We start from the raw sequence: 15415 nt of genomic DNA, 5'->3' as shown, positions 1-15415 counted from the left end.
CTTGCCATCATCGAGGGAAAAAAGAATTCCCAAGTTTATCAAGACATCCTACAGGATAATGTCAGGGTGGCTGTGCACCAGCTGAAGCTCAGTAGAAGTTGAGTGATGCAGCAGGACAATGATCATAAACATCGAAGTAAATCCACTACAGAATGGCTTAAAAAAAGAAAATCCATCTTTTGGAGTCACCCAGTCAGTGTCCAGACCTTAACCCAATAGAGATGCTGTGGAATGATCTCAAGAGAGCCGTTCACACCAGACATCCTAAGAATATGGCCGAGCTGAAGCAGTTCTGTTAGGAAGAATTTTCCAGAATTCCTTCTGAACATTGTGCAGATCTAATCTGCAGCTAACAGAAACACTTGGTTGAGATTATTGCTGCCAAAGGAGGATCGACCAGTTATTAAATCCAAGGGTTTACTCACTTTTTTCCACAGCACTTATGAATGTTTAATGGGATGTGTTCAATAAAGACATGAAAGTTTATAATTGTTTGTGTGTTGTTAGCTGAAGCATATTCTGTTTGTCTATATTTGTGACTTTGATGAAGATGAGATCACATTTTATGACCAATTAATGCAGAAAACAAGCTAATTCCAAAGGGTTCACATACTTTTTCTTGCCACTATATGTACTAAAGTAATGCCAGACAAGTACATCGTAGTTACCTTAACACATGCTTTATGAAGTCAAATAAGTGAATCAAAATAATGCTAGACTGACTAAAAACCTCTTCAATTCATCATGCATTTGTTAACTCAAACCTTTAGAAGTAAGTGCAGGACTTTGTATTTCCAATTCTTCATATAGGGATAACTGATGGATTTCATGAGATGGAACAGTCTTAGTGGAGAAAATTTGGTTAGCTTTCACCCCAGGCAGAGATAATGATAAACTCAAATGTGATATTAAGTAACATCTTCAAACCTCAAGAGACTTTGTACTGCCAGCACAAGAGGAAATAACGGGGAGGGGGGATTTCATTCTTGATTCATTCTACAAAAAATATGACAAGGTAGTCCTTCACACAAAGTATATTCCTATAGAAATGTAATATTCTATAAGTAGGAAAGGCAGCACGAACCTGAAGTAAACTCGGCTCTGCATCCTACACAGTGTCTTCCCGATGACCTATATCTTGGAATGTCTTGCCTTTCACCTTGGCACAGCCCAGCAATGCCTCAAAGAACTCTGGAAAAGTAATCTACAACCAAAATAATATCAGCCAAAAGATGTTTTCCCAACACAAGTAATTACAATGATATTAAACCATTTCATGACAAGGGACTTTAAAGTAATGTGGCTATGTGAGTCTTTGTATTGACCTCCAGTTCCAGGTTGCTATGGGTGACGTTGTAGATGGCAGGACTTTCCACCAAGAGGATCTCTAGTACTTTAGAGACGCTCAGCTCACTGTCATATAGACAGAGGTCCTGTTAATACAAATAATATAAGATTTCTATATGCAGAATTTTTGGTAAATTGAACCTAATGAGATTAGAAGGCTGTTACCTTCAGCTTCCAGATGAAATGCCTTACAGTCAAACTTTGACCAGGGTGGAAATAATTTTCATTAAAGCCTGCTAAATGTGCCAGCATCTGCCTGTGTAGTTACATGCAACTGCAGCATGGACAGAATGGCAGAACAGAAGCCCTACGTTTAGAAATCAACACAGTTAGGCATCTGATACATTAACAATGAAGTTATTGAGTTTAATAATAAAGGACCTTTAGCTGTGTCTATAACACAGAGACATACAGTATATTATACTACACTCTATATTTCTGTACCTTTCACATTCTTTGCATTGGGAATGATGTTTTGTTCATGAGCTTTAAAAAACATGCTGCAAGGACATTATCTGAGGACTCACTCAATATCTTGGTAATAAATATTATATTATGTAATGATACTGTAGCTGACACACTCTCTCGGTAGAATGGTAGTAAAAGGAAAATGAACCTCATCTGGTTGAATATCCTCTGCGTCAGACAATGATAACAAACTAATTTTAGGTTATGTTTACAGTTTGTAATAAAAAGACAAAACATTATCACTAAACAGGTATAGTGTGTAATTTCTGCACTACTAGAGTCACTAAACGTAATTACAAAAAAAAAAAAAAAAGTTTTTCAATCTCAAATTTAAAAGCTCACCATTTACACATAATGTAGACTCATTGCCAAAAATTGGTCTAGTTTTTTCAGAACCCCCTCTCAATTAATAAAAGACTCATAAATAATATTGAATGTGATTACGATCTTATGAATTGAATAATATATATATATATATATACCACTAGATGGTAGCAAAATTTAATTGTACAGGTTATAATGACAATAAATAAATTCAAATTTTACAATTTGCTTGCCAAGACAACGTAACGCTGTAAACCCCAAAACAACTGTAAATATTATGATTTAAACAACTTTACAGCTCAAATAATACATGAATTTTAACAGAAGAATTAACGTAAGTGCTTTAAAAAAATTATAAGCTTCACATTTCTGCATTTACACCCTCCAAAAACTGGCCCCATTCACTTCCATTATAAGTGCCTCACTATAACTTAATATAGCTTAACTTGTATTGAACCCAGAATATTCCTTTAAGAAGATCATTATCAACTTTTCTTTCATGGAACATAGATCCATAAAAACAATCTGTGACATTACAGTTAGAAGACAATGCAACAACAACAAAAAAACACTTACCATGAAAAACTTCCTTTATTATAAAAAATAATAATAAAATCCTTTTTTTAAAACATGTCATTTACAAACAAACCGTGAAAAAAAAAACCCCCAAAAAACCAAAAAAAAAAAAAACCCATTAATGGTCATGAGCAATCATATCCAGATTAGCAAGGTGTCTCATGGTGGGTCGTCCATGGGGACAGATCCAGGGCTGTTCAATCTCCCCCATGTGAACCACAAGTTTCTTAATTTCACTGGTGCTCTAGGGCAGTGACAACCATCACCGTAGAACACAAAAGAAAATGTAAGGCAAAGTGTAAGAATCAGTCACCATTCATTTTTATTGTATATGGAATAGAAAAAGAAAAAAAAGATGGTCCATGCAAGAAAGAAAGAGAGTATGTAAATGACAACAGAATTTTCTAACCCTTTAAATCTTTCTCCTTTCTCTTTTAACATCATGGATAAAAAATATGTACGGCAAGTATCTCCTTTAAGAACTTTTTGATGCTGCGCTCCTTGTGTTGAACAGGCAGCATGGAGAAGAGCTTCTGAAGAGTGACGTGGTGCCATGCTGGCAGGCATGTGGCACATGCTGGGTGAGACGACCATCATGGTCAAACACCAGCTGAGCACCAATCTCACATTCACTTGACAGGTCACAACACTAATGTCACTGCAGACAGACACAACAAGGTAACTGCAGTGCAGACAACCCAATTTAAAGAAGCAGTACAACCCTGTATGGACAAGCTGGAGAAAGAATCACCACTGGCTAGTAAATTTTAGCTTTTACTCGCCAGATTTTGAGGACATTAAGCGTAATGCAACTGAAAATTCAGGTGTGGTGTGAGCTGCGAGGTGATCGTCTGTGTTCCACAACTGCTATCGGGTCCTTGAATAACAATGGAGTTTCTGGTGCCCCCCTAGGGTAAGATGGTGCCCACCTAGGGAGCTGGTGCCCTACGCAGACTTCCTAATATGCACACAGGGAGCGGCAGTACTGCTCTGGTCTGTTGCCATGCTGTAAAATGGAGAATGTTGAGAAAACATTCCATGGAAAGTTTAAGCAAAATCAGAGTTGATGTCGTAAAATGCAATGAAAACGTAACTATGTCATATCACAGCTCAACTAAGCGATGGTGACAGCGCATTCTCGGCACTTCAGGACCCACTGCAGCCAAATAAGGTAGTTTTCCATCAGAGTGTGTGCTCACAAGACACAGCACACAGTAAAAAATTAGGCTGAATCCTGCTTCTTAAACGGCAGCTTTTTATTCAGTAAAATGATCACTGTACTTAAGTCCTTCACCACTACACAACTCAATCACTGGCGAGTGAAATCTGAACAAGTGATGTCCAGTTCGTCAACAAATCTTTGCGGCTCTTTACAGTGAAGGAGTTGAAGCAGTTCACCAAATTGGACTGAATTGTTTGAAATAGTTTGCATCTTGAGTCAACACTGATCCACAAGTTACTCTAACCTGTCTCTCGGATGTGCCTGATACTCTGACTCAAAATGAGCTGATAACCGAGAGCAATATGATCCTAGAACTGGTGATATCTGCCTTTCCTAACTCTTCTTTACAACAAACTGCTCAACTAAATCGGACTGAACGCTCCGGTCGCAACCATTCTCAAGTCAACAGTACAATGAGTCGCTCGCAGCAGTTCTCGAGTGAACAGTACACTGGACTGAGAATCGCCCCTTTCGGTTCGAAATACTGAGAACCGATGAGTGGGCTGTTTATGAGTATGTGTGAATCGAGGACTTGAATGAAGGGGGCAAAACGCTTCAGGCTGTGTCTCGTTGGGAAGGCTGCGTCCTCCGGAGGTTGCATTTGTTGGCCGCATACGTCATCGAGGCTGTCTTGTTTCAGAAAAGCGAGTAGGACACTTCGAATGCAGCCCTCTAATGTGACCTACTTTCACGGGAATTCGGAGGATGCATGAGGTGTATCCTTCATGGGAACTCACAACCCACAATTCTTTGCTTCAACGGAAATGTCTAAAAAAACAATGATGCCAATTTGCCCATAAATTCGATGTTCAAACGCAAGTAATGTTAATTCCCTTGAAGTACCTCAGTAGATGGGTGCAGAGTATATAATATGTATAATTATATTAATATATAATTAAAATAAAGTATTAAACTAAAAGTACAACTGTAAAATCTATTTTCTTTTCTCTCTACATCATTATAACTCTCCTAAAATGTACCTCATAAATTCCCTTCTAACGGGAATTTGTTCCCTTTTCACTCAAAGCGCTCGCCCTTGTTAAAAAGTGGCGTGCTGTCATAGCAACCATGTTACATTCCGTTTCCGTTTGTCCTACGAAGGTCGTCTCGTTTAAACAAGACTTGTTTAAAGGAGTACACTCGGTATACTGCAGCCTTCAAAGGACACATCCTACCTAGCACGCAGCCGTCGAAACGAGACACAGCCACAGTCGAGAGATGTAAATTAATTTTACAATTGAGTATTGTGCATGCAGATTATATTTGAAGTTGTTATGAGCTGGATCATGGTTTCTATAAAAAGGGTGAGTTGATTAAGACACACAGAACATCCGCGTATGTATATCAGTGTAAGGATTGTGTGCTTTAGGTGCAAAATTTAAATGTAGGAAGCTTATCCAAGATGTAAGATCACTGAATGAAACACTGATGACAATAAACACTCTTATTATTTTAACTTCACTGAATAAAATGTAATAATCAGCAATATGCGCTTAACATATGGCTTTATTGAATGTGTTTGAGCATGTATTCCAGCCGAGGTATTAGCATTATGTACAGTGACGTCATTACGCAATGATGTAATTGAACTGGTGAATCTGTTTTTTGAACCGGTTCACTGAAAGAACCGTTTCGCGGAGAAAAAAAAAAAAAAAGAATTTCTCATCACTAATCTGAACAACAAGGAAACAGCACTTTTAAATTAAAAATGACCACACATTTACGTTACTACATGTGCCGATTTCTTCAGGGGTGTAACTGCATCCTCTCATGCTCTAAAGACGTTACGTCACCACATGTATTGCAACATGTTTTCGTTACATGCTAATGTGTTCCAATTTTACAAGGACTACTGTATCTTCTTTCCTTTATCTCTCTCTCTCTCTCTTTATTTTATTTATTTTTTGGACTTAATATTAAGGTCATCTTTAAAATCATGCGTATGCTTTTTTTTCTGTGCTGTCTGCTTGAAACTACATTTCCTAAATGTAAAAAAAAAAAAAAAAAATACTTAACATTTTTAGTTTAAGCAGTGAATTATATGTGTATTTACCTGTATCAGATCATGATGGTTTGTGAAAAATAAAAATATTACCAATGAAACTTTGTGCCATTTTATTTTGAAAGGTTTCATCACCCAGCGTGCGTCTCTCAGACTAGGGATTGTGTGCAAAGTTGTGATCAGATATTAGACGAAACTGACATAAAAGCAAAGCAAATGTTGTTATTTTGGCATTTTTGTGATGATACATGTAAGTGTAGACTTTAATCAATATACAGAATGTTACATTATTTAACAATTAAGGCGTTATGTCATGTTTTGTGCATCATTTATGGCAACACTTTTGAGACACTTCCTTACTCCTTCCCTGAAGAACATGGCAGTTGACTGTCAGTTTACATAGATATTTTTGCTCGGCTGGATTTAAAATTTGTGAGTGGGATTTCCGGACTTAAAAGGACAGGGTTCCTTGAACGGTGGCTCTTCTGAATGGAACCAGTGAATGAGTTACACAGGAGTGTTTTTTAATTTAGCCCCAAACGCCAATGTTTTACACAACAGAGACTCATGGCAGAGGAAAGTTCGAGTAGCAGTGTAGTTGTGAAAAGTCGCAGCCTTCAGATCCAGAGGGGTCTTTTCACCCAAGACAGGGGATCTAGAGGAGGCATGTTCAGCCTGACAGATACGGAAGATGACGTCCAATTTGACAGTGAGTCCAATAAAGTTGTGAGTGCTGAGAAACAGTAACACCAAATTATGTGCAGCCCTTTTTATGCATGTTGTTGGTGCAGTAGTGGCTAAAGTTCACTACTGTAATATGGTAATAAAAGTCTTAAGCAAATTGGAAGCAAAGCAATTGTTAAGAGCTTTTTGTGTGAGTTTTAGGGTTACTGTAATTATGGGAACCCTTAACAGCAACCCTTTGATGTACAGCTGACAAATTAGTAAACTGTACTAATGTAGTTTTAAAACTTCCTTCCTACTTAATATTTGATCTGTGGGACTACTTAGGGGTGTGGGGGGTAACTTGAACATGTTTCAAGCTGATAAGTTACTTAGACCTTACCCACCCCCTGTTGTACAGACAAGATGCAGCAGGACTTTATTTGTTTAGCTGTTGAGAGTGTACTGTAAATGTTTGCTCTTTTAATGTCTAAATGGATTCAGAGGAATACGACATTATGGCCTTAATTGCCAAAGTTATTGCTGAAGGTAAGAAATCTCCAATTCACATGGTGTGTCATTTTGTTAGACTACATTTAGTTTGTTTTCACTGATCAAACAAATATACAGACATTTGGACACTTTGTTTATCTAACAAGTAGCCTGCTTATTCTTTTGATAATGTGATTTTTCCTTAGTCATATAAACTATTCTCTTTTTCTTGTATATATGCAGCCTCAGACTCCGACAATAACTGTGAGGTGTTGCTGGCTGGGAAAAAGTACCCATCGATCCAGGAATTTGCTTCTGCCATTCCCAACCAACTGCTGCTGGGATCTCTCCTGGAACACTTGTGCTTTGTTTACGAGAGTGACCCTACACGCTCACACATGCTGTTCAAGGGTGAGCCGCCTGTTATCAACACCGCCTCAAAAATGTAACAGTGAACTACAGTACTGTGCAAAAGTCTTAGGCACATAAGATGTTTCACAAAAACATTTATCTTAAGATAGTTATGTATATCTTCAGCTTTAGTGTGTCAATAGGAAATATACATTTTAGACTCCCAAACATTATATGTAAATAGAATAGAAGAACAGGGAGCCCTACAACAGATGCCCCACAAAACCCCTCACTGCACATTGTGTCAGTCTGGGATTACATAAAGAGACAGAAGCAATTGAGACAGCCTAAACAGATAGAAGAACTGTGGCGAATTCTCCAAGAAGCTTGGAACATCCTACCTGCCAACAACCAAGAAAAACTGTGTCCAGGTGTACCTAGGAGAATTAGTGCTGTTTTAAAGGCAAAGGTGGTCACACCGAATATTGATTTAGCTTTTTTTTTGTTTACTGGACTTTGCATGACATTAAGTGATAAATGAAAACTATTTATGTCATTATTTTTGAAGACATCCTTTCTATGCAAAATTTTTCACAAGTGCCTAAAACTTTTGCACAGTACTGTATGTCAGAATGTTTAGGGATGCACCGATATGAAATAGTTTGGCCTATACCGATTTTAACAAAAAACTATAGGCCGAAAACAATACCGATATTTTACAACTTGCCTTATTTTGTCATCAGATCACTGTTTCACTTAGGAATGCTTCAAAAGAGTTACAAAACCCTTTTCACTGTTCTAACAATAAATCATTTTCATTAAACACTAGATCTGTTGAACACATGACGGGCCAAAAAAAAGAGAGCCACAGTGAAAGATACATACAAGATAAAATGATAAACAGATACAAAAAAATGACTAAATATGATAACATGATGATTGATATGAAAAAAGGTTCTTTTGTACTTCCAAAACATTTTTTGCACTTCGGTTTTATAATGCAGTCTTTTAAAGGAGTTCACCCAAAAATAAAAATTCTTTCATGATTTACTTACCTTCAAGCCATCCCAGATGTGTATGTCTTTCCTTCTTCAGCAGAACCGAAATGAAGATTTTTATAAGCACATTTCAGCTCTGTATGTCCATACAATCAATTGAATTGGTGCCAGCTGTTTGACAGTCCAAAAGTCATATTTATGCAGCATAAAAGTAATCCACATGACGCCAGTTGATCAGTTAATGTCTTCTGAAGCAAATCGATAGGTTTGTGTAAAAAATAAATCTATTTTTAAAACTTTATTAACTTTAAAAAAACGCTTCCTGCTAGCAGTCGACATCACGGAGCTGTCGTGTGACGTAAGTGCCATGACGCGTTCATGCGATAAGTCGAAGTGTGCACTTTGTTTACAACAGAGGAACAAACGTCATGCGAGAGTTAGGTCATGTGACCGGAAGTAACGATTTGAAGTTAAAAACGTTTTAATTATCAATTTGTTTCTTACACAAACCTATCGATTTTCTTCAGAAGACATTCATTGATCGACTGGAGTCGTGTGGATTACTTTTATGCTGCATAAATATGACTTTTGGACTGTCAAACAGCCAGCAGCCTGATGGCACCCATTCACTTGCATTGTATGGACATACAAAGCTGAAATGTGCTTATAAAAATCTCCTTCTTCAGCAGAACCGAAATGAAAAGACATACACATCTGGGATGGCTTAAAGGTAAGTAAATCATGAGAGAATTTAAATTTTTGAGTGAACTATTCTTTTAAGGTTTAGTAATCGCACAAAGCCATATTGTGATTTCAATCTTAATTCAATCAATCATGCAGCATTAATGGATATCATACCGATATCTCAAAAGTCAAAGTCTGCTGGTTTCAAAGCGTTTTGGATGGTTTCCCTCATCATGTAGCCTATAGGTAAGTGCCACTTTCACAATGGTCACGTCCATTTATGGTGTTTTTTCTGCATTATCGTGAGAACGAGATGGAATAAAAATTATATATTATATGTTCTTAGGAGTGCCAACCCTTCTAGATATTGTTGCTATTATTATTTCTGGATTGTGCATTTGAGTTTTTACAAAGTGTGTTACTAATTATTTATAAATAAACCATTGGTTTTTCATTTTGCCGTTTTCATGCTTATCGGCCGAAATGCTGATGGTTAATTTGGTCAATAATTGGCCGATAAATATTGGCAGCCTCGGTGCATCTCTAGTTTTGTTTGTTTACTATTTTTCTCTAGTTTCTTTCCCTTTTGGAAACCTACTTGATAAAAGCAGCAATCTCTCAAAAATCTCACCTGTTTTAGTGATAGGCCAGCGTTTAGCAGCCATGAACCTCCTCTCTCCGCTGGCCATCGGTGATGAGTTTAGCACAGTTCGTCTGCAGCATAACCGGGCATTCACAGAGCTCCTGCACGCGACCAGCTCATCACTTTTTCCGCAGGTAATCCCACATATTTAATCATCAATGTCATTTCGTTCTGTTATGAGTCCATTAACTTTTCTAATATATTATATAGAATAACTTTGTGCTCTCTGTTTATCTTTTGGCTTTCTGCAGGATCATAGATACTTGAGTACAGAAGGCCAGACCCTAAGGTGAAAACAGTTACACTTGCAGTGCTTTGTAATACACAATGACAGTTCAATTAATTAATATACACTTATCTATCCTAGAACCAAAGATGGTCTTTTCCAAGCCCAAACATCCCGTTACCTTAGTGAATTTGAAGAAATCACAACGCTGGGTAAAGGATCTTATGGCAAAGTGTTTAAGGTAAAGATATTTCTTCGTGTCGATTGTATTATATTCAAAAGTTATAAACCACAAAGTTGCAGCCTAAACCACTCATACTATTTTAGGTTACAAACAAGCTGGATGGTCAGGAATACGCAGTGAAAAAAATCCTCATCAAGAAAGTAACAAGAGATGACTGCATGAAGGTAAAGTATGGCACAGACTGCGCTTGCATTAGTGACGTGGGTTGTTATCACATACAATGCATCGGAAGGAAATCGAATGGTCTTGAGACACATTTTTAAGTTTATTTTCTTTTTATAATTTTACATGGTGTCTCTTAAAAACGCTGCACTTATTGTGCCAACGACATCCATCTAGTGCATGTTTACATTGACCAACGGTTATTCACCTCAAAATTCCAAATGATTTAGCAGTAAATAGCCATATTGGTGCTGTTTTTTCTTTCTCGCAGGTTCTTAGAGAGGTGAAAGTGCTCTCCAGCCTTCAGCATCAAAATATCGTTGGCTATCACACAGCATGGATGGAGCACATTCAGCCTGTTGTGAGAAGTAAGTAGCTCTATTGATGTGATCTCGGATAAGATTGTTCCAAACAATTCATATATTTGCATCTATTCTATGTTTTTTGTTTATAAAGAAAGCATGCATCATTCAAAATGGTACAAATTGGTAACAATATTCTGTTTCCTTCCAGATCCCAAATCTCTTGTTTCACAAACGTTTCCAGCCTTAGAGAAACCTTCGCAGAAAGAAGGGTAAGATGACTAGATCCCCCCCCCCACCCCCCCAAACATTTAGCTTAGTGGCATTACAATAGCATAATGTAAATCAGTCTTACTTCCAGATGCACACAGGAAATCACTGATGGCAGTAGTGGATCGTCCATTGTTTTTGAACATTCTGACCAACAAAAAGACAAAGAAAATCAAGTTATATTAGAAAGCATCTCAGTGAAACCCTCAACATCAAAAGAGGAGATGGGTCATGCTGTGTGTCCAAAAAATATCCGTAGCCCACAGAATTTTGTTCCATGTGTGTTCCTGGGAAAGCCTCGCACCACGGTGAACAAATGCCCGGCAGCTAAGTGGGACAGCTCAACTCTCTCAGAGGATGACCTTAGTCAAAACAGACTGGAATTAAACAATAACTCTTACTTAGAAATGGACAGTCCTGAATGGTCCAAAAAGCAGGCACATGAGGTATGAAGTTCATTAATGTAGAATGTTACTAATAATTTAATTGAAATAAGGAATAATACTTTTCTTCTTGAAGAAAGACATATGTGATATTTTTTTAAAAAGACCTCATGAAATCACTTGACGAGCAGTTTCCTTTCCTGTGCTCTCATAATTCCTATTGAAAAAGGACTTTAGTGTGGGATATATCGAAGGTCTTGTCCCTTTTTTAATGGCTTTAGTTACATCACAGCCATGAACCATGATTTTCTACTTGCTAGTTGGTTTCGGATGGTATGGGGGGGAGGGACATTCTCATTCTAGAGAGCATTTGTGTATTGTTTGTTAGGGGTGGGCGATACACACGATAAACCAGTAAAAATCTGACAATCGGAATAAATTTTGTACTATCGTCTCTGTCATGGTTATGCAAAAACGTTATCGTGTTGCAAGAAATGTGCATTCTATTCATGTTACACATACGCGGTACACATTCTGTCAGAGAAATAGAGGAAGGCTGCTGGTTCCTCAAATCCCTGTGGACAGGAGGAGACTCAATTTCAATGACATTCATCCACTGACGCAAATTCAGTGACATTAATCTCACGTTCTACATATGTGTCTCCTCTGACACAGGCAGCTTTGCTTCACCCGATTGTCATGCACGCTATCACGCGGAGCATGCAAGTGCGCACGAGTTCAGCAGCCTTCCCGTCTGTGCTCCAGAGACAGCAGAGCGGGATCAATCGCGCTACTCAATCCGGTTTCTCTCGATATTGCAGCACAAACCATGAAACATAGTTTTTTACCTTAAACCGCTATGCAGGAAACCGCTAGACAGCCCGACATTCTAACCAACACTGATGAGGAAAACAGCTAAAACAACATGTTATGCGCCAACAATTATGTGTCGTGCAGGTTTTTTAAACTATACATCATCACCTTAATAAAAATTTTATGGTAAGGTTGATTTAAAATTTTGTTTTTTAGTTTTTTACTTTGGCTATGTCTGTCAAGTTCCAAATAAAGAGAAAATGATATAAGTTTTCATAAAGTATTTAATTCATTGACTGGATTATTCAAAAATAGGCATTACAATATTGTTATTTCATATATAAATCAATTTTTTATTTAACTATATTGTGATATATATCATTATCGTGATATAAAAATAATCATAACATGAGAAGTTTTTGGTCATATTGCCCACCCCTAATGCTAGTTGAGTCATCAATATTTTTGGTTCGTTTTCCCAGATGAGAAAGACTGTACATTTTTAATGCATATATCTGCTAAAGTTTAATTTTGTAAACTTTAAAGAGTACACTAGCATTTAGATAGATTCAAAGCTAACAGACATTGACAAAACTCCCAATTTTGATTTCATGGAGTCTTTAAGAGTGTATTTAAAAGCATACGTGTATTTTTACCAAGGGCCTGTAATCTTTAATAGTGTTTTTTTTTTGTGTTCTTGTTGCTATGGACAGGTTCAGTTCCACTTAATGCTTTATATACAAATGCAGCTGTGTGAGCGATCCCTGAAAGACTGGATTCAGGAGAGGAACTCAAGAATCATGGAAGAACTGTCAGTATCTGTAGGTAAGACCACTGTTTTCATATAAAACAGGTGTTTCTAGAAATTACAGGAATATTCACAAACCTCTTTATTTCAGTGCCATGTATTAGGATTGGCAGTACACCTTTTTTCATGCATTTTACTGCGCATAAGTCATTATACACCCTTTTCCTGTTTTTGCACTGGCTGACATATGCCTGAACAGGAAAGACAAGAAAAGCTTATTTGCAGAGCCAAGATTTTTTATTTATTTAAAAAAATTTTTATCATATAATTATATTGTTGGGTTTACGTATTTTTAAACCTAAAGTTTAATTCACAGATCCTTGTGACTCAGTTGAGTGTGAACAAGTATTGAAAATTTTAAAGAAAATACTTGAAGGAGTGGAATACATTCATTCCCGTGGAATCATGCACAGAGACCTAAAGGTAGGTCTACTTCTGTTGTTGTCTTAAATAACTTAGTATCATTCATCATAAATATTATTCTTATATCTGGAATTTTTGTCAAGAGTAATGTAAAAGCATGACTATGTATGGGAGGAGGCCTGATATTTTGATAACAGATATTGGACTGCTGTGGCACAACAATTTGCAAAGCAAACTGGTGCTTTTGAGGTTGGACTTTCAATCTACTAAAACAATCTATAGCTTTCGTCAATGTAGTGAGCTTTTTTGCAAGTTTGCAAAAAATGCAGTTTTGTCGTATTGTAGATTTGCTTTAAAAATATATATTTTATGTGTATATTTATTTATTTATTTACAGCCTAGAAACATTTTCCTTCATGGACCTGAATGCCATGTGAAGATAGGGGACTTCGGATTGGCGTGCAAAAACATTGTAATGGACGAGCACGAGCAGCTGCCCTCCAACTCTCAAACAGGTGTGAACACAGATCAGGGGCCTTGAAACCTCTTCTTTATTTACATTGAGAAGATTGGGATTATTTTAGCTGTTATTACAACTAGAACACCTACAGTTTTACTTAGAATACTCATTTCCTGTTTGTTACAAAACAATTCCTAATGATTTAATGGAAGGTAACAGTAGATGGCGCCAGTAAATACATGCAAACCTTCGGTATGAATGTTTAAGAGTGCCTCTTTTCAAAAGTCAGTCCAAAACAATTTCTAATTGTTTTTTTCAGACTCAACTCACACCAGTGGAGTGGGAACATTTGTTTACGCTGCACCTGAACAACTTAAGGGTTCTCGCTATGATTCAAAGGTAGAGTCCAGAGAGTGTAAAGTTAAAAGTAAACTTGTATTGCTAGTCTATACAGTTACCACTGATATTTAAAAGTGCTGTATCTGACTTTTACCCTAATACACGTAATAATTATTTGGCAAGTATAGAATAAACAAGTCGAATATTTCTCATTGTTTGTTTCTTTTTTACAGTCAGATATGTATAGTATAGGAGTGATTGCTTTTGAGTTATTCCAGCCATTTGGGACTGAAATGGAGCGTGTACACACACTTGAAGAACTGAGAAAAGGCCAAGTCCCTAATACGCTATCCAAAAACGGGCCAGTTTTAACCAAGTATATCAGACTGCTGACCAGCTCTGATCCTTCTATGCGACCAAGTGCATCTCAGTTACTACAGAGTGACATCTTTAGCACCAATGACATGGTATGTGTGGCTCTAACCAATGTTTTTCATAAAATAAAACAATCAATTTCAAAGGTGCACTCAGTAATTTTTTCCTCATTAATAAGTTAAACCCCTAAAGACATTAATTGTAATTTTGCAATATATGTAGTTAATCATGACCACTCTTATTGAAATAAAGACTCATATCTGTAACCTTATAAAAATCTGTTTTATTCTACATGGAGAGGGTCCGCACATGGGGCTACCATTTTAGAATCACGACCCGATAAATACTACACGCTTAATCTCAGTAACTGTTCTGATATTTTGACACTTTCACTCACTGATTAAAGTAATCATGGCTAACTGTGAATACTACATTTCTACAATGGATTATGAAACTGAATACTATTGATTTTAAATTATGCTGCATCCAAGCCGCTAGGTGTCTGTGTAAATCCAAGGTGACACAAAGACAAAAGTTACTGAGTGTAACTTTAATTCATGCATGATCTAATTTTCAGTTATCTTCATGTTTTGAAGAAACATACTTGACCTTGAACATTGTAAAAACAAGGTTGTTTGCATACTCTGTTGTAGGTTATCCACAGTTTAAAGTGCAAGATTGAGGAGCAAGAAGAAGAAATTTTTCAGCTCAGGAGAAAGATCAGTGAGCTACAGATCTCTCAAAATGCAATACACAATCCAGAAAAGACATAAAACTGGCTCTTTTGTACCCTCATTAATACTTGTACATTATGGGAATTGTTTGTAAATGGTTGTATGTGTGAATGCAGCTCTGCTTGTATCTATATAAATGAGTGCCATATTTAATTTGATGAACCAT

The 15415-nt window shown here is 37.0% G+C and overlaps 1 protein-coding gene and 1 long non-coding RNA gene across 6 annotated transcripts in view; one reads left to right on the top strand and one right to left on the bottom strand.

Moving 5' to 3' along the window:
- Window positions 1-11123, bottom strand: part of LOC127423451 (uncharacterized) — a 12511-nt gene extending 1388 nt beyond the window's left edge. Inside the window, exons 1-6 of one of the 3 annotated variants that reach the window (XR_007894317.1) lie at window positions 11060-11118; window positions 1513-1654; window positions 1326-1433; window positions 1085-1204; window positions 928-996; window positions 765-843 (exon numbers count right to left, since the gene is read on the bottom strand). This is a non-coding gene — a long non-coding RNA (uncharacterized LOC127423451). Of the gene's footprint in view, window positions 1-764; window positions 844-927; window positions 997-1084; window positions 1205-1325; window positions 1434-1512; window positions 1655-5990; window positions 6149-11059 lie in introns of those variants that run through there. The other 2 variants (XR_007894319.1, XR_007894318.1) reach the window with 2 other exon arrangements.
- On the top strand, window positions 6332-15415 carry LOC127423438 (eukaryotic translation initiation factor 2-alpha kinase 1-like). Of its 3 annotated transcripts, none has more exons than XM_051667734.1 (15): window positions 6332-6648; window positions 7338-7505; window positions 9768-9904; window positions 10022-10059; window positions 10138-10237; window positions 10324-10404; window positions 10674-10770; window positions 10916-10976; window positions 11054-11420; window positions 12884-12995; window positions 13295-13401; window positions 13739-13856; window positions 14121-14200; window positions 14374-14607; window positions 15169-15415. In XM_051667734.1, the coding sequence occupies exons 1-15, from the start codon at window positions 6507-6509 to the stop codon at window positions 15286-15288; spliced, it is 1962 nt and encodes a 653-aa protein (XP_051523694.1). In that variant the 5' UTR covers window positions 6332-6506; the 3' UTR covers window positions 15289-15415. The 3 variants fall into 3 exon arrangements, with proteins under 3 accessions (XP_051523694.1, XP_051523695.1, XP_051523696.1); XM_051667735.1 differs by having other exon boundaries at window positions 6333-6648; window positions 11066-11420; XM_051667736.1 differs by lacking the exon at window positions 6332-6648 and adding an exon at window positions 6770-7151.

The sequence above is a fragment of the Myxocyprinus asiaticus genome, chromosome 32 (genome assembly GCF_019703515.2).
Source record: "Myxocyprinus asiaticus isolate MX2 ecotype Aquarium Trade chromosome 32, UBuf_Myxa_2, whole genome shotgun sequence".
In the NCBI taxonomy this organism is placed as follows: Eukaryota; Metazoa; Chordata; class Actinopteri; order Cypriniformes; family Catostomidae; genus Myxocyprinus; species Myxocyprinus asiaticus.
Note: the sequence above shows the minus strand (reverse complement) of the source record. Positions and strands in the feature narration are given on the sequence as shown.